The sequence below is a fragment of the Dermochelys coriacea genome, chromosome 8 (genome assembly GCF_009764565.3).
Source record: "Dermochelys coriacea isolate rDerCor1 chromosome 8, rDerCor1.pri.v4, whole genome shotgun sequence".
NCBI lineage: Eukaryota > Metazoa > Chordata > Testudines > Dermochelyidae > Dermochelys > Dermochelys coriacea.
The window spans coordinates 103,028,905-103,055,230 of NC_050075.1; the positions used below are offsets into that span (position 1 = coordinate 103,028,905).

The following is a 26,326-nucleotide window of genomic DNA, read 5'->3' on the forward strand; positions in this document are numbered from 1 at the left end:
ACGTGTGTAGGACCAGTGGATCATGAAAGGTGTGTTGTGGGAGGTGTTGATCATTGTAACAGATCTGAAAGAAAACCTGCACAACACCTTCAAAAGACAAGCATGGGAGCTTAAATTCATAACTCTGCTAGATGCTAGAAATCATGGACTGAATACAAAAATAAAAGGAGTACTTATGGCACCTTAGAGACTAACAAATTTATGTGAGCATAAGCTTTCATGAGCTACAGCTACAGCTCACTTCATTGGATGCTGTAGCTCACAAAAGCTTATGCTCACATAAATTTGTTAGTCTCTAAGGTGCCACAAGTACTCCTTTTCTTTTTGCGATTACAGACTAACACGGCTGCTACTCTGAGGACTGAATTAAGACACTGGATTTATATTTTATTACAACAATCTGTAACCCACTAAATCCCCCGCCCCCAGCTTTCCTACCCCCCTAGGACTGGAGAGGTGATAACTGGCCACTTCACCTTGAATGATCCCTTGAAATATATGCAAAAAGAAAAGGACACGCTGCTACTCTGAAACTTGAAATATATGTTAACTACTTATGTGAAACAACCTGTTCCACCTTGTATTTAGCTGTGACTCACTGAGTGATTTCCCAGACCCGAAGGAGAGCTCTGTGTAAACTCAAAAGCTTCTCTCTCATCAACAGAAGTTGGTCTAATAAAAGTTACTACCTTATCCACTTGTCTGTCTAATATCCTGGGACCAACTTGGCTACAACTACGCTGCGTACCACAGAGTGGAAGCAGGAGACAAGAGATTGAGGCGTAGGGGGCAGGGCAAGCTACGGGTTCTTTTCTTTTTCTTTTTTTTTTTGAGTCAGTTATTGCTAAGGCAGCTGTACTTCTGGACACACTCAGGATATGACATCACTGGGATGGGAGGGGGGGAGGAAAGATCAGGCAGTTTCTTTAATGAAAACCCCAGCAAGGGTTGGTCGTGTGTTAGTTTTTCCCTGACCCTGGGATCTCATAGCTAAACCGAGGGAGCCCAGAAGGAAGCCGGAGGATCTAGCTAGCTGACCTTTCCATACACTCGAGAGGGATTTGGTCTCTAATTCAGATCAGTTCTGGAGTTAGGTGAGTGTTTGGATTTGTTTTGTTTTTAAACTTTCCTTAAGAAGTTTCTGGCTTGGTGAGTGTTTGGATTTGTTTTGTTTTTAAACTTTCCTTAAGAAGTTTCTGGCTTGCTCTGAGAATAACTGTCTCCCAGTTAAGCCCCTCCAACTCCAACCTCATGCTTTCCCTGCTAGCCTGTTGTGTGTCACAGTCCCACTGGGAACAAAAGCAAATGCAGCCAAGTGGATTGATTCCCCCAACTTCAGACCCCAGCAATGAAGTTGCGGAGGGGACATTTCAGGAGCTGGATGCTGCAAACTAGCATTGGCTCAGCTGGTGTGCTTGTAAATATTTAGTATCAGAGGGGTTGCCGTGTTAGTCTGGATCTGTGGCACAGGACTCTTTGCCGCTTTTGTAAATATTTAGTGACCCCATATTTTGTGACATCCGGGGCGAGCGTAAGGGGCCAGCCATAGCAGAGGGGGAATGAATGTGGCTTTCTGAGACGATGAACATAGTAAATGTCACTTCCTGGAGCAGATGAGGAGCCAAACCAGCCAAAGTTTGGAAGCAGTATTCTGTGCTTAGCAGAGTTTGGATGGTGGCCAATTGCCACTGTAAGACTATGCTGAGGAAACTGACAAGGGTCTGGGAGTATGGTTTGTTGTGTTTTGCAGTTAAATGTCCCATAGCTAGTGGCTTGAGTGAGGCCATTGCATGTCCTGGCATCTGGTCCCCATACATGTTGGAGTGAGAGCATGGAGTTTGGGAGGAGCTTGGGTTTGATCAGAAGAGGAGTTGTAGAGGGTTTCGTGTTTTTGGTTTCATGTCTGACCGTCACATGGGAGCTGCGTGGCTCACATGCTCCGAACAGGCAGCAGGAGCCACTGAGCCCAGGCCTTTTGGGGTTGTGCCTCTGTAGCGACCGTTACTCAGGACTGAACCTGGTCCCTCCAGAGCTAGGAGCATGAGCCTTTATTGATTTACACAGGTGTTTACACAGACCCCAAATCCCCTAGCTGGCAGCTGTGGAAGACCCATGTCCTCTGTGGATCAGACACAGAGTGGGACGTGTAACACACACTGGCCAGGGAGCTACATCTCCCTTCTGCTTTCCAAGTAAGAGGATCGGTCTAGTGAGAGAGAGGCTGGGCCGGTGGTGAAGGCATTGGCCTCTGACCTGGGTTCAATTCCCTCCTCTGCCACAGACTCCCCATGTGACCTTGGGCCAGTCACTTAGCCTCTCTGTGCCTCTGTTCCCGGATAACGGCGGCACCCTACCTCACAGAGGTGTGGGGAGGAGAAAGACGTGGATTGTACGGTGATGGGGGCCAGATAGACTGAAGCTGTCTCCTTGTTCCTTGGGGAACAAACACTACAAGGAGGTGTGATCAGAGGCGAATTCTAAGAGGGTGTTGGAGTAGCAATAGCCAAGGTACGTGATGTCAGGCACTCAGTGGGCTAGCACTGGGCAGAGTGATAGGCCAGCCGGTAACACCAGCTTGGGGCAGGGGGATTGTGGGGCAGGCAGATGTGACAGTGGAGGAAGCGGCAGGTGGGCTGGGTGGTACCAGGCAGTGGGCGTGGAGGCAGCAGATGGGGACTGCCTGGCAGTGGGCAGGGTAAAGAGGGCAATGAACAAAACCAGGCAGGGGCCAAGGGTCTGGAAGCAGAAATCTGCTTGGCTCGGTTGTAGGGTTGTGCAGTAGGGGACAGAAGGGGGGTTCCAAGTCCTGAGCGGGGAACAGCCACAGGAGTAACCTGGGCACCGCTCTCCTGGCTGCAACTTCCCAGTCTGTGTCCTGATTGCAGCAGCCAGAAGGGTGATTCCCGACTTGGGTTTTGGTGCCTAGTTGCTATGGTGATTGGTGGTGCCTCTGAACGGCTGCGACTGTTCCAGCCCCATTCTCGCTGTGCGGGAAGTTCCCTTCCTGGGACCCACAGGCAGATTCCCATGACATCTAGCAGGTAAATGTTGCTCTGCGCTCCTTGGAGATCATCTTCTCTCAGCTGGGGCTCCTTCAGATCTTCCTCTCCCAGACTAGTTCGCTTTGGCCTTCACGCCCCAGCCAGCAAGCTCCCACTCCCAGCAAGTGTCTTGGAACGTCTCCTGGAATTTTCCATCGTTTGCGACGGCATCTGGGATCGGCGGTCAATAACCCCGTTCCTCCAAGGCAGTGCAGCCGGGGTCTGGCTTCAGCGGGAAGTGAAAGGAAACCAGCCCTGTTTGGGGACCATTGTGGTCAAGTGACCATTTTTAAATAGAATACTTTCATGTCCCCTTAGATTTGGTTAAACTCAAAGGCTGTACAAGGACAGGGCGCAAATGGCCGACTTGGGCATAATGCTGCTGGAGCCCTAGGGGACTTCTGATCTATTTCCAAACATACGGCTCTTTGGATCAGGGTTGCACTACACCAGTAACGAGGCTCCCAGCCTGCAAATGCTTATGTGCATGCTTAATTTTAAGCCTCTTCGTCCCATTGACTGCAGTGGCATGTGCATACGTGCATGAGGGATCAGAGCTCAACTAATAATCATTAATACAGGTGCAGGTGGCTGATGGGGCAGCTGGCTGGAGAGGTTAATATCCCATCGAAATATCTCGCGATTATCCTTTTTAAGCTTCAGTTAGCAGCTTCCTCACTGACTTCGCCCATGCTTGTCTGCTATGGAAGTAATGTGTCAGCAGGGGGACTTTCCTCTTTTACTGGTGAGGGAAGAGAGGAATTCCCTCAAGCATGAGATTGAAACGAAGACTCTTGCAGTCAAACTTCAGTCAGCCACTGAGACAGCTTGGAGTAGTACTACAGGCCTCTTTATTTTGTCACACAGAGTCTGCCTAGCTGGAGTCTGCAGCACACGGCCGCTTCGGGTATGGGAGAAAAAACAAAACCCACCCAAGCGAGTCTCAGTGCCTAGGTCAACTGACTCAGGCTCCGGGTTTCACGCTACGGGGCTAAAAATAGCAATGTAGATGTTCTTGTTTGGGCTGACTTTTTTCTTTTTCTCTGTGGAGGCTCCACCCCCTCCCCCCGAAGCCCTCCCTGCCTGCCCACTACGCGCTCCTCTCCGACCCGCCCATCATCCAAGCCGCTCGCTGATGGGTAGCCAGTCCCAGGGCCCCTCCAAACAGCTGTGGATGGTGGGTGCTGAGGGCCCCCTGTTTTTTTTCCATGGAAGCTTGAGCTGTGGAGTACCCACGGAGTCAGCACCTATGGCTGGAGCTTGGGCTCTGAAACTCAAACAGGAATGTCTGCTCTGCTATTTTTAACCCCGTAGGACAAGCCATGCAAACCCAAGTCAGTTGACTCAGGCTCTGAGAGCCATTGCCATGTTTGGGTTTTTTTGCAGATACACAGGCCCCAACGTCACCCACAAATCACATGCATGTAGCTTGAGAGAGGAAATTGGTGACTGTCAACTCCCAAAACCCAAGGGTGAGTGAACTAAAAGGGTAACTCTTCACAAGGCTAGTAGAGAGATCTGGTACACTCATGAGCAGGGCAGGGGTGTAGAGTTGGGAAGGGGGTAGGACCACATCTGTCCACTAGAGGGCAGCATTGCGGGGGCATGCAAACCAGTTTGTTGTAAACTCAGGCTCTGCGCAGATTCAGGCAGCCTCCATCAGACAGGTTGATCCAGGCGTTGATGTTTGGAGGGAGGCTCACATTTTGCAGAGAGGCCCGCAAACGTTGGTTGCTTGCCTTCCTACCCCCGGGTTCAAAAATGCAAGCAGGCATGGGGCCCCTTGCTTCAAACTGGGGCCCTGCATTTCCTAAAGATGGATTTTTACCCCCACCAGAAAGTCATGCATGGATTTGAGGGCCTGTGATCTGTGACCTGCCCCTGGCTGAGCATCTCCTTAGGAGCTGGCGGCATGTCAGAGCCATCCATTGGGGTGGTGTTAGAATGTTAAATGCCTCGCTCCGTCCCAGTGTGAGAGCAGCTGTTCCTCTGCTTTAAAATTTGGATCGTGCTGCTCAGTGGCTGTTTGAGGTTACCGGAGCCAGATGCTTGTGTGAGCGTTTGACCACTGGCATGCGAGAGGGGACTTAATTCATTAAAGGTTTCAAACAGCCTCCCAGCACTGCATTTAATTGTAGATCAAGTACCAAGCTGTGATCTCAGCCAATGAGCAGATGGATACATTTTCTTGGCTGATATTTTAGTTTTGGTCACCCAGTGCTCTGAGTTTTCTTTCTCATGGTTTATTAATAATACTTACTTATTAATTCTTTCTGGTAGCACTCACAATGTATGAAGGCCCAGATCCTAAAAGATATTTATGTGGCTAACTTCCAGGCATCTGGGCAAGTCACAACCACCCTGGCTCAGTTTCCCCATTTCTAGAACTACAGTATATTTGAGGATCTGGGCCTAAACGCTTTTCAATGGAGAAGGAAGCCCATTCCTTGCCTTGAGGAGCTTTCAATCTAAGCACAGCAAAACTGAGCAAGGAGAGGGATGCACCATATATACCCTAGTTCTAAAAATGGGGAAACTGAGGCAGGGAGGGTGTGACTTGCTCAAGTGCCTGAGAAAATCAGAGTCGGAGCTGGGATTCTGTTCTGTTCTCATACTGTGCCCATCACCTTGGTATCTGGGCACTTGGATGAGAACTCAGGAGCTCCCCAGTCTCTCTCTTGCCACAGCCCTCAGTTTATCACTTTCCCCATTCGTGCGACTTTCCTTTCCTCTTTTATGTGTACCTGTGTAACAAAGTGGAGGTGACGCTCGATTGTTTGATTACCCCTGTGCCCTGCACCTTACACTATACGCTGGCTGGACTTCTCATGTTTAAAGTTTCTGTGCATATTGGGAGGTCTCTGAAGCTGGACTGATGATTAGGGGAACTGAAACTTAGCCAGATGGGCTGTGGGTGCCGTTTTAGTTGTGGCTTCCTTCCGCATCTGACCCTGGAGGAATATTCATTTTGTATTTGGCTGTGGCAGTGTGATCTAGTGAGTAGGCGCTGAACTGGGAGTCAGGAGAGAGCAGGGTTCTATTCCAAGGTAAATCAGCCAGGACCCCATTGTGTTTGGTGCTATACATACACATAGTAAGAGAGAGCCCATGCCTCAAAGAGTTTACAGTCTAAATAGACAAGACAGACAAAGAATGGGAGAGGAAACAGGCATCAAGAGGTGCAGTGACTGCCCCGGGTCACAGAGAAACACAGCCAGGAACACCAATCCAGGTCTCCTGACTCCCTGCTGCTGAGGTGCTGTGTGACTTTGGACAACTCATGCAACCCCCACCCGTGCCTCAGTTTCCCCATCTGTGCAATGGCACTGACGGGACTGGCCTGGAGCTTTGGCAGTTTGCATCTGAAAAGCGCTAGCCCTCACACCAGTAACGCCTGTCCTTTTGAGGCACAGAGGAACCTGTTCTTGGAAAACTATTATGAGAAGCCCTACGTTTCTTCAGTGTTGTATGCATATAACTATAGCGGACAGGGGCATGATTATTTTAACCAAGATAGTTATACTAGTACAACTCCTAGTGTGGACACCGTTATACCACTATAAAGGTGCTTCTGCTAGCATGGCTTATTCTCCTTTCCGAACAGGCAGGGCAATACCAGTGTAAAACACTTTTCTCCCAGTATAACTCTCTCTTTAACTTGCTCGTGGAGACAGGCTGTGAGTTACAACTCTGGATGTGGACAGCTATTTTGGCTTAACCCTGGCTTAGGTGGTAAATTTACAGGCACAGACTAGACCAATTAAACCGGTTTTAAACCGACCTGGATTTTCCCTGGTTTAATTAAACCAGTTTAAACTAATCCGGTGCCTCCTCTCAGTGTAGACCAGGCAATGTGCCTAGAGGAATGAACACAGTGCAGCTGGTGCTGAAATTGGCAGCTGAGTCAATGCTGGAGCTTATATTCGTGCCTGACCCAGCCGGTACAGGAACAGGGCTCCCCCTTGCTTCCTTCGTCCCCCAATAATGCAGCCTTTCTCCTGCAGCTCGCTGGCAAATGAATCCGGGACCCTGGCTGGTGAATGGACCACTGTGGGGGGGGGAGGGAGTCGTTGCTTTCCAACTTCCTGTCTCCGCAGGCAATTGTGAGATTCGCCTGCCGGGACAGGCCCACTCCCGGGACAGGAAGGGCCCTGCTCATGATGGGGGAGTGCAGCAGGAAAGGCAGCTGGAGCTCCGGCAGGGACGGCCACCTGTTGGCATCCCACATCTGCTTCCGTCCATCCTGATGCTGGGGCAAGGACGCTTTAGGCTGTGCTGCTCGTGAGGGCTGGGAAACTGGATGGAGCTGGTGCTATGAATGCCTGGGAGACTACAGGACAGGCTGATTGGTCAGGCACTGGGCTGGAAGTCAGGAGACCTGGGTTCTATTCCTGGCTTTACCACGGGCCTGCTGGGTGACCTCAGACAAGTCACATCCCTGCCCCGTGCCTCAGTTTCCCTTCCTATCTGTTGGCTATATAGAGTGTAAACTCTCTGGGGGCAGGGACATTCTCTCACTATGTGTACGTACAGTGCCTGGCACGGTGGAGCCTGTAGATGCTATTGCAATGCTAGTTCTAATTCACTAAATTCACTGCAATCCAGTTAGCAATGGGCCCAAAATCCAGGGTGCAAGTGTCCCTGGTCTCTGCGGGAGGGAGGATGATGCCATCCTGAAGTTTAGGTTCTCGGGGTTGATTTGAGCGGCTCTGTGGCCTTTCGGTGCCTCTAGTGGACTGATTTCCATGAAATGAAACAACCATTAGACCATGGAACCAGACTAAGCCACGCAACACAAAATGGGTGGTTTCTCCGAACCCCTCAGCAAGGAACTAATAGCAAGTGCTGTAGTAAGGTCTCACCAGCGGAAGGAATGGTAGGGGCGATCGAACCCTCTGACTACCGGAAGCCACAAATGGATCACTCCATAAGTGCCCTTTCTGTACACTCCCCCTGAAGCACTGGAACAGGCTGCTGTCAGCGACAGGCTACCGGGCTAGATGGACCATGGTCTGACACAGAGTGACACTTCTTATGTATGAAGGGGCACTGTGCAGGGGTTAGGGTGCTAGACCTGGGTTCAGTCTCCTGGTTGGCCACAGGCTTCTTGGGCAACTCACTTAGTCACCCTGTGCCTCTGTTTTCCATCCATAAAATGGGGTTAATGCACTTCCTTACTGCACCGGGCAGTGTTGTGTTGTGAGGATAAATGCGTTGCAGATCATGAGATGCTCCGATACTGTGGTAATGGGCCATATAAGTACGTTAGACTGGGCAAATCCCTATGCAGACTGGCTACATTGTAATAAGCCACGGTTTCAAGCAAGGGAAAGACTGATTGGGACAAACAGCAGCTCTGTCCATCTGCACCATGGGTTGCATTGGTTCCTCTCTGACAGTGGCTATAACTGGGCCAAAGGTTGAAGGGTTATTGATCTACTCCAGTGCACGTCCTTGCATGCCCGGAAATATCACCAGTGATTAAACAACAGCTCAGAGAGAACTGATTCATGATTCAGCATCTTTGTTTTGCAATGGTCTCCTGGTCACTAGAACAAATTAATGAAAGCCTGTGGTTTCCGATCAGTTCCCCATTTGCGCCATGATTCAACCCCTGGGTGGCATCGCAGCCTATACCATGTGCAATTGGCAGGGCTGACATCGCTCAGCAGGGATGAGTTCTGGGCCTCCCAGAGAAATATCTAAGGACATTCTTTTAAAGAAAAGAATACTTGTATAGTGCTTTTCACCTGCCTGTCTACAGATCTGTGGTGGAGCGTGTTAGCCCTTTGTGGTTCCCTGTTGGGAGCCCCAAGGTCCTACCACATGATTCCCCAAGAAGCAGTGAGCTGAAAAGAAAAGAGCAGCGAAGGTGGGTCCTCGAGGCTTGCCTAGATAGGACTCTCCGGAGCAGCCACTTTGGAAAACCACAGAGACCTGGTCCTTCCAGGGCTAGAGGGGCTAGCAACAGCCAATCAGGGCCCTGCTGACCTGGATAAAAGGTGCTGCCTGGGGGTTAGTGGGGTAGTCACTGGCTAGGATTGGAGGAGGGAATCTCTCTCTGACCACAGGAGCCTGACAATACATGGAGTTCATGGCTGGCTGAACCTGCCCAGCTGGGATTGCAGAGAGAGGAATCTGAGGATGCTGGCCCTGACCTAGGGCTGGAGATAAAGGGCCTGGGTGGAAGAAGCCAAAGGAAACAGCAGTGACAGATTGGAGAGGGCAGTACGTGGCTACTGTGCATAGGGTCCCTGGACTGGAACCCAGATCAGTGAATGAGCCACGTTCTGCCACCACCCACTGGTGTAAACCCCACAAAGGGGATGGGGCTTATTTGGGACTCTGAACAAAGGGCTAAATTTAAAGGGCCCAGAGCTGCAGCTGAGGACCTCGGCAAGGGCAAATAGACTGTTTATTTACTAGACTCTTTAATACCCTGGAAGGGTCATTCAGACTTTGTGATTCAGCGGGAGGGCCAAGCCACTGAAGGCCAGCAGCCTGCAGGTGGCACCAGGGGTGAGAAAAGGAAGGCAGTACTGCACCCTGCCACTTGGAGGTGCTCAAGAGGTGAGTGCCCCTATACAGGATCGCAGCTCAGTAGTGCCTCACCAAGCACCCTGGAAAGATAGAGAAAAATTAAACTAAGGCAGGCAGAGTGACTTGCCCAAATGCAGCAGCAAATCGGGACTAGAAAGCAAGAGCATGACCCCAAGTCCCTTTTTGCTGTAGGCCTGGGCTTTAGATTTCCAGAGGCTGAGATTTATTTCAACTGTATCCTTGATAAAGTTTGTAGGCACCTGCTGTAATGGAACAGACTGTAGCTGCTGCTTGTTCTTCCCCCCTGTGGATTTGATGCTTTGGGAAGGAGTTTGTTCTGTAATATGAAAATTAAAAGCAAAAAATGTGCCCCTCTAGGCCACTGTGTTGCTCCAGGATGCATTAAATGAAGAGGTGGGAGAGATCGAGGGAGTGTCTAACGGTGCAAGGCGGCTGTCTGAGCTTATTGCACTGCAGCTCCTGCTAGCCACCTAAGAAGCCGCTGCAGCATGTACTGATAATTGGAGGCCAGACTCTTCCTCCCTGAGCCCTCCTAGAATGTCCTGAGACTTGGCCATCTTCCTACTGTTTATATGGAGAAGTCCTGAGCACATGGGCACGGCTGGAACATCATCCACCCCGCTGTGCGTGCATTCGCTCTTTATAAATAAGGTTGGCTGCTCAAAATCAGAGGCTACTGTTGGAGGGAAGGGGGAAATCTGGACCTACACTTTTAACTGCAGGTTTCCTCCCCTCAGTCTGTTGAAGTAATGCAATTGATTTCCAGGCCTTTGTGTGAAACCATAGCTGAGCGTCTCAGCCCCCTATGAATAATAATACTTTGTACTTGTATAACAGCTTCCACTGCAAGCACTCCTAATGCCCCTGTGAGGTAGAAAAGGATCTTCATCTCCATTCTGTAATCAGGGAAACTGAGGCACAGAGGGGCAATGTGACTTGCCCAAGGTCATGCAGGGAGTCTGTGTCAGAGCCAGGATTTAAAGTCCATTTCAGTGCCTTAACCACAAGAACCAGAGTGGTGATTAGACTGCAAGGCAGCAATCCCTGGCCTCATTGCTGTGGAGGGCAAAACTCCCCCCAGTTCAGTGGGACCAGGATTTCACCCCCTGGGCTCTTAGCTTTGTGCTTTACCCTCCCCATCCAAGATTTGTGCTGATCCTAAACTGCCCACTCTTGAGGGAGATTGAGGAATGATCTAGCTTTTTTATGGGTTTGTGACTCTACAGACTGACTTGGTTTTGACAGGGAACGTTCTGCCTCCTACTTTTTCTGAAGATCTGTTTTCTTCCAAATTCCTGTAAGGATTTACAAGGCCTGTGCAATTTGGCAGCAGTGCCGACAACGACTCACGAAGCAAAACCATGGCAAACAGCTCATGTAGGTGCTGACTGCATTCGGGGTAGACTGGAATGTAATGACCAGGCAGGTCATCCGCTGCCTTTGTAGCGGATTAACTAAAGGACTTGAGCACTAGGAAATCGGCTTGTTCTGGTGCACCAGTTCATCTATATCTTTCATAGAGACACTGTAAGAAAATACAGACCAGATGCTTAATAGCTTCATTGATTTAAATTGGGTTTTAGTAACACAATACATATCCAAAAAGGAAATCAGCCTCCATTTGCATAATGATTGAAGAGATCAGTGTGTATGATAACAAGAAAGTGATACAGTAGAATAAGTTTGTATGATGAATAGGTCCTCGGAGCTGGCTATTGGAGAAGAGTCACTTCCCATTGAGTATAAATGAGCTGGAAAGAGCCGTAGACTATAATGTACAAATAAACACCTTAACAATTGGTGGAACAGGGATTTAAAAACCTCTATTCATGGATCACAGGTTTTCACTTTTTATGTGCCAGGCTTTATGACAGAGGTTCCGAAACTCTCTTGCTGAGCCCCCCCTTCGGCACTTCCTGGCTCATGCTGAAAACAGGAGCGTAGCCACAGCGGGGCGAGTGGTGGAAGGGGCTGGCCACGCCGAGTACAAGCCGATCTGAGACCACAAGGACGTAATCCAAGCAACAAGGCTGCTTACACTGCTGCAGCTACACTTCTATTTTTTTTAGCACGCTAGCTCGATCAGACCTAGCATGGGTATGACTCCTCGAGCTGGAATTTACCTCTCCTGTTCGCCGTGTAGACAGACCTACTCATGGACTTGAGGAAGGAAAGCCTTCCCACCACAAGGGACGCTCACAAGTTGAACACCTTTGATATCCCAGCTCTTCACTCCACCCAGGGAAAAAACCCTACCACAAGCAGAGTCTTTACCTGGCGTGGGAGAAGTGCCAGAGGCTCCAGGAAGCCCACTAGGGACTTGTTATTACTATTGGATTTTACATGGAAGATGCTCAAGTGCTATGGTGACATGCAGCAGGATAAAACTCTAAGATAGATAAAATAGGTCCATGGGTGAAATTTTCTGGGCTGTGTCCTACAAGAAGTCAGGCTAGAGCAGTGGTTTTCAACCGGTGATCCGCTGCTCCCTGAGGGTCCACAGCCTGTGTCTAAGATTTCCAAAGGGGTTTGCACCTCCACTTGAAATTTTTCAGGAGTCCACAAATGGAAAAAAAAGGTTGAAAATGGCTGGATTAGCTGATCTTCAGGATCTCTTATGGCTTTAACTCGATGAGTATGTGACTTTAGTGGAGAGATGCTAATTTAGCCAAGCCGAGGCTCTGGCCCAAGGTATGCAATGGTGACCAAGCTCCAGACACGGGTGCATGTTATGTAGCGTGAGGGACTTTGAGTCCTATTTTAAGTGCAAATCTTGATGCAACCTTAACTATGGTGTCATTACCAATGCCCAAATAGTGTGTGTGTGTGTGTGTGTGTGTGTGTCAATTATATTTAAGGCACTGATCTAGTGAAAGTATTGAAGGACCTACTTCACTTTAAACATGTGAATAGCTCTGTTGAAGTCAATAGGAGTCCAGTAAGTTGCATGCTTCAAGTTAAGTGCGAGCTTCAGCACTTTGCTGGGTGGGGGGGCCCCAGGCGGGTCTATTTTGGAAGTAAATGTAATCCTAAATGTCCAGAAAACTTGCAGTCATGGAAAGCTTATCGATATCAGCAGGGTGTGCCTTGAAAATGTGACAGCCAGGCAGGAAAATACAAGATAGGGCTCATTCTTTATCCGGCAGTAGTTCCAGGCTCAGTAACTGGGTGGATGCTTTGCGTTACAAACCACCAACCTCCCTCTCAGGCCCTCCTGTGCTGCTAGGCAGGAAGCCGTGATGCTGCTAGAGTGACTTGGAGCCGTAGCCAACAAGAAGGCCTGTTACCACTCCCAGATGCCCCCGCTTCTCCCCCCAACACTGCCCTAGAGTGGCACTGAATACAGCCTCAGAGGACTTGAACCTTGTTTCCCATGCTAAGTGGCAATGTCTGCTCTTTAGTCCACAGTGGAGTGACCAAAGCTCCCTAAAAGGGGGGGAGGGCACCTGAACTGTGGCCCCACTGCCCGCATCCCTTTTCCCCCAAAGCTCCGCTCTTGCACCCCCTCTTTCCCCAAGACTCCACCCCCTGCTCGCTTATCTCCCCCCATTGCTTGCCTTTACAGCTGGTAAAAAGTGATTGGAGCTATGGCTCCTGGTCCCCCTTGTTCCAGCGCCCTTGGCCCACAGGTGCAGTTCTCGCTGGCCTCAGTGGAAAAGCCCTGCTAGACTGAGAGCAGCGTTTGCCCTCTCATTTGGAGCAAAAGCCACCCCTGGCCAGAGGGGCAAGAAAATCCCTGTGCCCCAGTGGGAACTGAGGATCTTGCGCTGCCCTCTGTGCGGGGTGAATTTCACCCTTGCTTTCATGCAACAGCAGGCAGCTGTTAGACAGGGAGGCACAGGGCATCCACGATGAAAAGATGAGCATCAACAACAACCAGCTATTGTCTCCAGTTCTTCCTGAGGGATAAAATTAAATACTCTGATGTCTGGATAATTTGCCCTCACCACTCCGACGCTATTGACTTCTAGCCATACTCTGTCTATTGCTGCTGTGTGCTCTTAAGTACCTGTGGAGTTCCACCCAAGAGGCGTTTTCTCTTCTCTAGTGGCTGAAGTGAGTCCAGTGTACCTTGTAATCAAGTCCGCAAAGCACTGTATCGGATCCTGTGGGATGGAAGCTGTGTGTATATCTGTGACCGTTGTTGTGACAGGTGAATGGGGTACTGGATTGGAGTTCAGGTGGCCTGGGCTCTTCTCCCTTCTGCTTGAGACCTTGGGCAAGTTGCTTCCCCTTTCTGTTGCCCCTCGTTCCTCTCCCACCCTTGCTCTGACTTGTCAAAGTAGTTGGCAAGCTTGTCAGGGTAAAGACTGTCTCTCACTTGGTGGACATGAATTATTAAAGTATTAGACCACAAAAAAAAAGAAGAGAATATTTTTTGAGGCGGGGGGAGGGATAGCTCAGTGGTTTGAGCATTGGCCTGCTAAACCCAGGGTTGTGAGTTCAAGCCTTGAGGGGGGCCATTTAGGGAAATGGAGCAAAAATTGGGAACTGGCCCTGCTTTGAGCAGGGGGTTGGACTAGATGACCTGAGGTCCCTTCCAACCTTGATAGTCAATGACATACAGCACCCAACACAATGGAGCCCCGATCTCATGTGCTTAAAAGTATTAACGCTGGGAACTGTAGGACAATGCAAAATGTATTTTAGCTGATCGGTGATGTTTGGCGAATCCTTTGGCTCTTTGAAAACAATGCAGAGATTTCAGTTCATAGCCTGAGTCCAGCAGAAACACAGACCCTCTGCTTCTGTGGTAGTAAATTCAGGAAGGCAACTCGGGGCATAATTAGCAGTTTATTGAATGGCCAGTAATCCCACAATTCATGGTAGTGTTCAGGGTGACCTCCAGATGACTCCTGGATGGGATGACCAGGGGGTTATCCTGGATGGATCAGGAGTCACTGATGCAATGGTGCAGAACTAGCTGCCAAAGCTAGTGTCAGACCTGACATGGCTTTATTATTTTAAAGCAAGGTGCCGATGGCGGCTGATGCAATCCAGCAAGGTGGCAAAAGGAGGTAGACTGTGTGAGACTAGTTTGCATTGTGTTTCTGCTGTATGGGTAGGGGAGTTGATCCTTTTCTATCACAGTGTGACACCCAAACGGTATTTCCCTCAGGACACAATTGTACATGGGATTTGGGCCTAAGGGGCTTTAAAGAAACAGAACACAAACTCCTGCTAAATAATAAGAGCAGTGTGACTGGCCTGTTACCCATACTCACCCAGGCTGGCCGCAGGGGCAGGTCACAGGGAGCACTTTTATGAGCTGGGAAGCTCTGGGGGGTGGGGAGGAGACGACTTCCCGTGTGCCCAAAAAGGAAATCAACACCAAGCCATTTGAGTGACTGGACAGGGGAGGGGGAAGGAGGAAAGCTGCCTTGAACGCTTCTGATACTGCTTTTTGTTTTGCTTTAGAGCAGCTGCCCTTGAGATATTGGTGTGAGCAGAGCCTTTCCCTGTTAAGATTATGCTGTTACTCAAGAGATATTGCTTTATGAAGAGGCTTTCAACATAAGGTGCCTCCATCTTTCACACGCAAGGCTTCCCACCCAGCCAGCCATGGTAGCACCAGCCAAACATTTATTACCATTTGCCTTATGCAGCACCGAGACGCCTCAGGGTTCCTGTTGCCCTACGCGCTATAAATACATCCCTGCCTCCAAGACCTCACCATCTAAACAGACAAAACAATAATCTTTCCTTTATCTCCATTTTGCAGATAAACTGAGGTCATGGTCACATAAGGAGTCTGGGTAGAGCCAGGAATTGAACCCAGATTCCCTCAGTTTACATCCAGTACCTTGGCTACAAGACCATCTAGTCTCTTGAATGTGCCACCAATTCATCATGAGCAGCTTTAGTAAGGGAGAACCAGTTACAGTTGGTGTCATAAATAACAGGTTCAATATTTCTGTCTATTTTCCTTTCAGAAACCCACGATGTCCACCCTGACACTTCCAGGTTAGAAGTCTGCCTTGGGACGTGCCGCTGCCCTTTTAAACCTGGCCACCCCAGCCCAGAATGGCTTTGTGCCTCAGCCAAGTTTTCAACAAAGACAAAACCTTTCGCCCCCGTAAGAAATTCGAGCCCGGCACCCAGCGGTTTGAGCTGTACAAGAAAGCCCAAGCCTCTCTCAAATCTGGGCTGGATTTGAAGACTGTGGTCCAGCTGCCTCCTGGGGAGAATATCAATGACTGGATAGCGGTGCACGTGGTTGACTTCTTCAACAGGATAAACCTTATCTATGGGACGATGTCGGAGTTCTGCACCGAGAAGAGCTGCCCCATCATGTCTGGTGGGCTCAAATATGAATACAGATGGCAGGATGATCACAAGTACAAGAGGCCGACTAAGCTCTCAGCACCCCAGTACATGTGTATGCTGATGGAATGGATCGAGATGCTCATTAACAATGAGGACATTTTTCCTACCAGGATAGGTAAGTGGACTCTAGTTCTTACATTCAGACAGCAACTACTGTGATCATCTCGTTTGGCCTTCTGCAAAACACAGGCCAGAGAACTTCACCTAGGGATTCCCCCATCCACCCCCAACAGCTTGTGGTTCCTCATAGATTTTAAGGCCAGAAAGGACCATCATGATCATCTAGTCTGACCTCCTGCACGACGCAGGCCACTGACCTCACCCACCCACTCCTGTAATAGACTCCTAATCTCGGCTGAGCTACTGAACTCCTCAGCTCATGATTTAAAGACTTCAAGCTACAGAGAATCCACCATTTACACTACTTTAAACCTGAAAGTGACCCTTGCCCCATGCTGCAGAGGAAGGCAAAACCCCCACAGCATCTCTGCCAATCAGACTGGGGGCTCCACATGCTGCCCCCTCCACACATTGCTCCTGGCCCTGTAGCCCTTGGGGGGGCCATAGAGCTCTGCGTACCGCCCCTGCCTTCAGGCACCGCCCCCGCAACTCCCATTAGCCGCAGTTTCCAGCCAATGGGAACAGCAGACTTGGCACTCGGGGTGTGGGCAGCGCACATAGACTCTCTAAGCCTCCCTGTAGGGGCTGCAGGGACATTCCGCAAGTGGTGTGGGGCCAGGGCAGGCAGGGAACCTGCCTTAGCCCCGCTGCACTGCCGGACAATTAGCAGCCTAAAATCTCCCAGTTTGGCTTCAGTAGCCTCTGAGATAGGGCCTGATTCCGGGAGACTCTTAGCAAAACCAGGAGGGTTGGTAACCATACCACCAGCCAGGCCATCAGCTGGCGTGAGCAGCAGCACGAACCCCTGAGCAGCTGTCCAGCTGGAGCAGCGGCCTGAGCCCTGGGCCACTGGCTCACCCGAGTCGCCCCTGGCTGCCAGCCAAGCCCCAGGCTCCTGGCCAGAGCTGAGTCTCGGGGTGTGGGGGAGGAGAGCGAGGGCAGGGCCTCTGGGCGGAGCATGGGCAGGGCTACGGCCTGGGTTAGAGGAGGCTTAGCCTGCCCTTTGACACCTGCCGCACATGCCAACAGGTGTGTTCTTAAGCCCAACAGCATTAGGTTAATGGCTGCTGAAAGCATTCACCCTCTGTGGTGGTAGCTACCATGTCTGCTTGTTCTCAGCCTTGCTCCTGCTCTGGATCCAGCTGTGCTTTACTCCAGGTAACCTGGCTCTGACACTGGTCTCCTAATCCTGGCTACTGATGTCTTCTCCAGCCACTAGCCTGACTGCTTACATCCCAGTCTCTGGCATTCAGAAGTGCAGATCAGCCAGCAGTTCCTTCCAGCCCTGGGATGTGCTGGGCCCTACGAAAAATCAGGCTGCTTATTTAGATGCCTAAATATGGATTTAGGAGCCTAACTATAGGCCTGCATTATTGCAAACCTTCAGCTGGGCTCTCTAGCTCTTCCTTAATCACAAAATATCTAGCTAGCTTTTGTTCATCATCACTGCAGTATCTGAGTGCCTTCCACATGAGATTGGTAGCAGCAGCGAAGTCTCTAATGGACTACATAGTCTCTTGCACATCTCTCTTTCTAGGCTAAAACTCTGCTTGGTTGTTGGGTGGTAGGGTAGTTTCAAGTTCTTGTTTTTTATTTCGGGAGTGCAAGAGGGGGTTGGGCCAGAGGGGGTCTCTTGCAAGGCAGGTTACAGCTGGTCATTTAGTTTTGTGGGTGATCTTGATAGTTTAAAAATTCGGTTTTGTTCTGATTCAGAATGAAAGTAAAAAATGTCAAAATTCTCAGTGGAAAGGCAAAGCCCTTGGGTTCCCAGCCCTGGGGTTCCCAACCCTAGGGCAGCCCACCTGGCTGCTTCCCTACAGCCACACATGCTGGAAACATAGGGGGAGCAATGAACCTGAGCGGCCAGGCTCCTGTGGTCTTAGCTCCCTGTCGGTCTGTCAGGCAGGCTACTGAGGAGCCAGGTGGGTCAACCGACAGAATCCTGCCTGGCAGATGGGGCTCTGGAGGAGCCCTGTCTACATTCTGCCGCAGCTTTGTCAAACTGCCCCCCAAAACAGTTTGATCTAGATGAATTGGCCAATTCCAACAATAGCTGATTGAGAAAACCCTAACGATGGCCACTTTTTTTTTTTTTTTTTGCTTCCCAAAAGCTTTTCCCGTGACAGTCATCCCAGAACCCCTCTGTACTGGGCTGTTTCTGGGTTTTTTTTCAGTTGTCCAGTTGCCAGCTATTTTTCACCTGCATCACTGTGTCCTAGTCAATGCCATAGAAACACATGCCGTTCTGCAGAAACCCACTGGGGTTCAGAGAAAGCCGTTATTGATAGACCTCCAGGAACAGGCAGAACGTTCTCATGCTCAGAACCCCTCTCCTGAGTCTCACAAACAGCGACGTGGAACTGACTGTGGCGTTTGTGGGCGTTCTTTCTGGCTGATAGTAAGAGAATATGGGTCCGTATCCATTGAGCCCTGCAAGGTGGATCTATGCTGTCTACACTGCAATTAAACAGCCCCTTAGCTCAAGCCCTGCAAGCCTGAGTCAGCTGGCATGGGCCAGCAGCAGGTGTCTAATTGCAGAGTAGACATACGCTGAAAGGCTGGAGCCTTTCGTCACACGCCATTGTCAATCCTTCCCCAATTAATGACTCTGACAAGCTGAGGTTAATTACTTTGTAGTTTTGGCATTGCAGAGGATGGAGCTGCCTGGCCGAAAAGGAAATGCCACATTTATTTGTTTCTGATGAGGGCTCTTCTATTTTATGAACTCAACGATAGAACGAGTTTGGGTGAGAGCGACAAGGCAGGGGCATTGGAGCCAGTCGAGGGAATGAAAGCACATAAACCAAAAAAAGATGCTCAATGTGGTCTACAAAGAACCAGACCTTGTAGGGCAGCCTGAGGGATACACTGGGAATGGATCAAGGTGGTGTGAAGGGAAGACGTGGGGCAGGGGAAATCTGCAGTATTCAGAGATGTTAAAAGCCAGGAGGGACAATTATGATAGTCTAGCCTGGCCTCCTCTATCACACAGGCCATAAAATCTGAAAAAATGCCTGCATCAAGCCCATCACTTCTGTTGGAGCATATCAGGGCCAGGGGATTGGCAGTCTGGCTTCGGGGTTAGCATTAGGAGCGGGCTGAGGGTCCAGGAGCCGATTACCAGAAATCAGGCCTGGTTGGAACACCAGGAGATCAGAACTGAGAGACAAACCAGAGGGCAGGGATCATGAGTCAGTTACCAAGACTCCAGACACCGGAGGTCTGATCAGAAGGCAGGACCAGGCAAACACCAGACCAGTGGTCCATGGCAGAGTGAAGCCCAATTGTACAGATGACTACCTATTTTCTCCTCTGGCTTAAATAGGGGCTGCAGCCCACTCAGGAGCTTGCCCAATCAGAGCAGAGGGGTGGGGCTTGTGCCCTGGTTGGGCTTCATGGGCTCCAGTCCCAGCTGCTATCTGAGCTGCCAGTGGAGGACTGGAGTGTGGTGAAATCCGGGTCCATGTTGCGAGTTGAGACCCCTGGGGCCTGACAGAGCTATAGCAGAGCTTCCAGAAAGAAATCCAGTTTTGATTTAAAGAATTCAAGTGAGGGAGAACCCCTCACAGTCCTAGGTGAGTGGTTACAATGGTTAATTCCCCTCACTCTTAAACATTTGCACTTGATTGCTAGTCTTAATTAATCTAGCATCAGCTCTCCATCAGTGGGTCTGGTTGCAGGTGGTTTTTTTCTGCTGCGTTAATGAGCTGTCTATTATCGGACTCCTGCTCCCTGGAGGTACCTTCATTCTCCCCACCCCCCATACCAGCGGCTGTGTGTGCATAACCATGGTCTCCAGTCCCTTTTCCAGCAGCGGTGCTGCGTGAACCCTTATTATCCTCTTTCCTCCATTGAGAGGGGCTGTTTGTGTCTACCTTCCTCCCTCTCTCCATGCCAGGGGTTTGATATGCCCCATTCTGCAATACCAGGGTCCCCCATTCTCCACTCGCCTTCCCAGAACTGGGTGCACTTCCCTCTTCTTCCCCCCCTTCTTCTTGCTTCTTCACACATAGTGAATAGTTTGCAAATGGCCCCCAGACTGTAAAATGTTCCTGTGATTCAGGACAAGGATGGGGTAGAGCAGCATCTGTTTGAGGATAAATCACATGCAGACAGAAGGGCAAAACTCATCCCATGAATTGCTGGCTACAGAGAATTAAATCCTGCTCCAGAAATTCCGCCCCAGGGCAGCTGAACAGTGGAGTCCCACGAACATTTGACATGTCGTATGATTCCCGTGCCAGTGTTATGGTCGGGGCCCTGTCCTTATGTATTCTATTCACTCGGGCAACACTCTGACCTGAATCTGATCCTGACTAGAGGAGGTGGGTGCTGGTGTCTCATTTTCTCTCATGTTGGTCTCGCGTGCTTCCTCTCCTTGCGTGATATTGCCATGTGCAATAGAACTCCCCAAGGGCAAGCAATCTCTTCTGCTCTCTGGCAAGGGCTGACTGACCGCTGACAAACCAATCTTTTGCTGAGAAATGCCAAGTGTTGCCTGAACTCCCTAATGTTGTTTGTGGTTCTCCTCGGCCATCTGAGTCATCCAAAAATCACACACGCAGAGGCGGGGCACAGTTCAGCAGGGCTAGTCAGCCAGCTGTATTGACAGGCAGGGAAAGAGATTTGCTACTCCACAAACCAACGCACTTTGTGCAGCTGGGGGTGGAAAATCGTTCCTCCTGGCTCTGGGAAATCGGATGGAAATTAGCGCGGATGGTTGGCTCATGGTGTCATTGACTCCTTTGGTTTTTTGGGCTGGGTACTCAGCTGATGTACCTCTGCAGAGCTGCTTTGGCTTCCGCAGAGGATATACCCTAGTGCAGGATCTGGCCGTTAATGTTTGTTAGCGCTGGAGCAGATAGGATGGGTCGTTGGGGAGCTCAGACTGAGTCTCTTTTGCAGCCCCATAGTTTCAAAGGGCCAGATTTTGATACCCTTAGGCTTTCACTCTGAGTCGTCCCACTGGCTCCCATGAAGGAACGGGTCTGCTCAGCATCAGTGAGGGTAGCTGAACCTGGCCCTGGATTTGCGGGTGCAATTACATTGGGTTAGACTGTCGCAGCCCTGCCTTGGCCAGGCAGGGAACTTGGGTCTTTTCCCCTTCCCCGCCCTGCTTACCCCTGATGAGACTGAGACTCCAGCCTTGAGAGTGGAGAGCAGGAGTTATGTATCTGATACAGCTCCTTGTGAGTGACTGGGATGGCGGGCATGGATTGTGAAGGGCCGAGTTCCACCACTTGCCCTTCGTCCCTGGCCAGTTTAACTGCCGGGGTGCATGGCAGGAGGATGAGCTGCTCCATTAAAAGGGAGGAAGTAACTTTCCCCCTCTCCAAGGGGGAGCAGGGGAGGAATTGTGACTTGGACTCCCAACTTCTTCTCTGCATTGCCGCGCCGCCCTGTGCTCGGGACAGGATGGTACAGTTACAGCCCAGCCCACTGAGCGCCCAGGGAAAGCTCCCATCCCAAGCTTCCCAACCACGAGCAAGATCTTGAAGAGGGCGATAAGGGACACCTTGCTGTGGGTTGCCCAGAGCTGTGCCCTGGGCCAGCACTTCCACCTAAAGAGAATGCAGAATGGTTGGTGCCACCATCCTGGGGGAGGCAGGTGACCTCTGTAATTAAGGCTGCAGGTACCACACTGATTGGAGTCCCGGGGCGGGAGGGGGAAGGAAGGAAGGAGGGAACACAGGGAGAGCCCAGCTTCCAGAGGCTATTCTGATTGGGTGGGGTGAATGTGTAGACTGAATCAGGGAAATAGCCTTCCCTCCACTCCCCTCACCAGGTCAGGGGAGCAACTCCACAGATGCTACCTCCACTGGCCGCTTGGAGAGGGGCGGAACGGAAAATCCACATAAGCCGGGGGCAAAGCCAGGGGACCCACTGCTGTTGGTGGCTGAGATCCACTCGGGCAGGAGCCTCACACCCCTTCTGCTGCCGGGGTACCCTCGGGGGCTGCAGAAGCACAGGTAGGGTTTGCCCCTCAGCAGCAATGTCAAAGGAGCGAGGCTGCTATGGGGTGGTGATCTGGGCATGTGACCGTTCCGTTTTCTTCAGCGAGGAGGCCTTGTGCATCTGGTAGCTGGGAAGGACTTTACTGCCCCCTGCTCAGCTCCTATCTTGTCCCAGCGGAGGAGCTCTTCTGTGGGCCTGAGGGGAATGCTGAGCAAGGCTGGGGTGTTGCTAGACACGGCAGCCCGTTATGCTGAGTCCTGACTGAGCTGCTGTGCCCGCTCATGGGATGGCTTCCTTTCCCCAGATATGGTTGCTGTCACACAGTGCTATGGGACACGCACACACAGGAATTATAATTTGCATTGCGATAGCACCTATGGACCAGCTCATGGACCAGGATCCAATTGTGCTAGGGGCTGTACAAACTGAACAAAAAGACAACCCCCAAAGAGTTTATAATCCAAGAGTAAGACAAGAGGCAACAGATGGATGCAGATGGACAGGAACAATGAGACAGTATGGGCTGGGATAGCCGCATGCCAGCTGCCTAACCCTTGTTGAGGTGTTTGTAGGCCTCACGGAATTACTTTATGTAGAAGCTTGGGCATAGGGTTACAAAGGACAGTGGTGATATGAGTCAACAATGGAAGATAAGGTTAAAGGCTAAAGACTTAGCTTCACACACCCACATTGTACTGATTTACTATGCCAATGTTGTTAAAGCAGTACAACTACCCTAATGTGGATGTGGTTATACCAGTATAAAGATCCTCATGCTGGGATGGCTTATTCCTTTATGGGAAGAGGAATAAGCTATAATGGTAGAAGGACTTTTATATTGTTCTAACTGCAACCATATGAAGGATTGTACTGATAAAACAATATCCACAGAAAATCAGACCCTTAACCGACATAGTGACTCCAGTACAAAACCTGTGTAGATCAGGTCTACAAATTGTAAAAGAGCGCTGAGCACCCTTTTAAATTCTGTCAATGAAATTAACAAGCTTTGTTCATAGTTAAGCAACTATGTGAAGTGCTTTCTTTCTAAACACAATCTGGGCCTTCCATGCCCTTTCCCAAAGAACACAATTAACAAAACAAAACAATCTGATACTTTCCCAATAATAAAGGGGGGAAACATTTGGACGCAGCATGATGCGATTGTAAAACCAGCCAGCTGAGAAAACAAGGAGGGTTTGTTTTTTTTTGTCTTTTCCCATCTCCTTCTAAAATTAACACCATGTATAATTTGCAGCTGCTGTCCTGCCATTAATTTTAAGTGGTGTTTTAAAAAAAAGTTTTTAAAATCCTCTTTAAAGAGGAAGAGGCCGTTCTGTTAACAATAATCTGCCAAAATGGGATTTAATAATAATAATAATTCATTGTATTGATACCGCTAACTTGAATTATTCCTTTCTACAGTTTCATGGGACTTATTAATAATGAAAGAATGCAATTAGCTGGCACTAGTGGTACATAAGCAGACTCCTGGCAGGGAAGATGCAAAGACTGCTTAGAATTGTTTCCATAATTTTGTATACTTTTGGATTTCTCTCATTTTAATGTCTTTCTACCCATTGTCCCACATGGTTTCCGTATTTTGAAGCAATCAGTGCAGTATGTGGAAAACACATCTCCTGGAGCATTTAAACCACAGCCCTAGGTAGGTTTCAAGTAAAACGTCCCAATAAAGTTAAAATTAAGGTGCTAAACCATTGTACGGCTGCAAGTCACCCCTAAGACCAGGGTCCTGGCCAAATATCAATTAAGGTAATTAAGGTAAATTTTGAGTACTTGTACCCTTCCGAGGGTTTCAGATGGATACAGTTCTCTTCGCTCGATGGCCTCACTTGTTGTTGTGTTCCTGAGTGCTGTTAAGCAGTTGCTATGTGTCACCTCAGATGTGGCTGCATTTCTGTAGAGGGGAAAATGATTCTTCTAGGTGCAGATTATCCAATAAGGTTGTGAAGTTTGGGAAGTGTTTTGGAATCAGTCACTATCTATGAGGTCTTGTCTTCCAAAGTGAATTAAACTCAACTGAATTAAGGCCACCTTAATTCTGTGTCAGTGTCCACGCAGGGATTTACTGTGGTTTAACAAATCCCTTTTAAAAGTTCATTTGGATTCATTTTTCTGGGTAGACTAGCCCTGAGTTGCTCACTCTAGTCAAAACAATCCTATAATGTAGGATTATGGCAGCACCATCGTGTATCATGTGATAGGGAAACCTTTCATTTAGTTTTGTTCTATATTAGGACTTTGGTTAACACAGTGATAAAAGCAGCAGGCCTGGATTTTAGAATTAGGCATTGTCTTTGTGGCTGGAATTATAATAATGGATTATTGTTATTTACATTAGCACCTAGAGGTCACAACCAAGATTGGGGCCTCACTGGGCTAGAGCACAGGGGACCCATTAATGCTCTGCTCCATAACGTGATGCCTCTCCAGTAAGTAACCCTGTTCCGCATCGATAACCAACCTCATTTCCCCACAGTGTCCTCAGTCGTGATTTAAAGCTGAGCGTCTGGAAGTGCAGGGTCGGTGCTGCTGGGAATCTTTGGAAGTCAGGTTAGCTCTTTTTCAGAAGGGTCTGATTGGGACTGGGGAAGGAGTTTAATTTCTCAGCGATGGCTAATGAGCCGTTAGTGAGGCAATTTTATCCATGCAGCAAAGATCAGCTGAAGGGAAAGCATGTTAAGCATCACGCAAGCCTGCCTGACACCAGATTCGTTCCAGCTGAATGGCCCTGTGTGCCTCTGGCTCAAGAAATCTTCCCCTTGTTTTCTACCTGGAAGGCTCCTCTTTCTTCTAATGAGGATGGAGAGAGAGGGAGGCTTATTTAGCTCCGGATGTCCCTGCCCCCATGGCAAACGATGCTCCATCATTCTAGGGAGCAGCTCGGTTAAGAGCCAAGATGGGACGGCTTGAGGAGCAGAAAGGCGAGTTATTTATGCCGCTCCATAAGGGACAGATGAGATGTGGAACATGCCTGGTGTGGATATTTTGTTCTCGCAGAGGTGCAGTGGCTGCCAGGGTGATGGCTTGGTACCCAAAAGAACATCCATCGAATTTAGATTCAGGGCAAGGGGAAGTTCAGTTTCCCCAGCTCCTTGCTGATGTGAGACAAGAGGCGAGGCTGGCACCCGTTGCTTTGGAACTTGCCACTTTCCAATGCTGAACTGCGGGTAGGAGCAGCAGGGTGATAAGAAGCCTTCAGGGCTTTGAAAATTCACAGCAGCACATAAAGAGAGGGGGGTGGAAGCTTATCAGATTTCCACCCCACTTCCTGCCCAGAGGAAGGCTTTTTAATCATCTTGCAGGCCACCATGCTGAGTGGATCCTGTGTACCACAAACAGACAGCTTGCCTCTTCCTTTTTTAAATACTTTGGCACGGTCTGGGTTAACAGTTGCTTCTGAGCATGATGAGGATATACATTCTCCTGTATCTGCTGCAATTGCCCGGTAGAAGCTAAGATTCTAGAATGATACATCCATGCTTCAGGTCATTTCCTGGCTATCTCAGGGGTCAGGAAGGAATTATTACTTCCTATGCACAGGTGTGTTGTGCTTATTTTCCTGTTTCATCCAAAGCAGGGTGGCAGCAGGAATCTGGACTCGATGGGCTGGGATAACAAATTTTGTATTATTATGATGAGCTCTCTCCCTAGGACCGGGCATAGTTCTTCAGATCTTATAAAAGGCTGATGTGGCAGCTTATGGGATGTAGGAGTGGATGAGAAGGGACAATGAACTGACATGTCAGAGGAGAGCATGATGTGGAGAATTCACGTTCAGTTACAGCTGAACATCAAGCACTTGCTCAGGGGTGACTTTGCCAAATCCAGTTTGTCCGATCTGCCTGATTGATTGCTTGGAAACCTTTCTGCCTTATTCACCCACAGCTGCCTGTCAACGTCCCCTGCACACTCCAAATCAAAGGCAATACCAACTCCAGTGCCACATGGGCTTGTGTATGTGTTCATGGGGAATCATAACACTGTGGAACCATGTGGCAGAAATGGGGACTAGCCTATCAGTCTTGGGCCGTGGTAACTGGAGCTGACGAGTGTGGTGCATGGGAGTTCATGCAAACACTATTTTCCCCGGTTTTTGTCTCGTTGGGAGTTCATCCCTCCAGAGGGCTGGGCACTGAGCTCCACAGAACTAGCTAAAGCCTAGCGATCTGTAGAAGAACATTCTTGCAGAAGGCGATGGCAGAGCAATATAAATTCTTGGCCCTGTGATTGTTGATCTTTTAAAGAGAAGGTTGGGAGTGTGCATATAGGAGGTGACTCTGGCTGGGAAGACATCGTCT

At 49.6% G+C, this 26,326-nt stretch overlaps 1 protein-coding gene across 3 annotated transcripts in view; it reads left to right on the plus strand.

Moving 5' to 3' along the window:
- The first annotated feature begins 886 nt into the window (after window positions 1-886).
- The window catches only part of MOB3C (MOB kinase activator 3C), a 46,997-nt gene continuing 21,557 nt past the window's right edge, over window positions 887-26,326 (plus strand). The window contains exons 1-2 of one of the 3 annotated variants that reach the window (XM_038412131.2): window positions 887-1,094; window positions 15,536-16,044. In XM_038412131.2, the coding sequence (XP_038268059.1) occupies window positions 15,627-16,044 (418 nt within the window). In that variant the 5' untranslated portion in view covers window positions 887-1,094; window positions 15,536-15,626. Of the gene's footprint in view, window positions 1,095-9,082; window positions 9,612-15,535; window positions 16,045-26,326 lie in introns of those variants that run through there. The other 2 variants (XM_038412136.2, XM_038412133.2) reach the window with 2 other exon arrangements.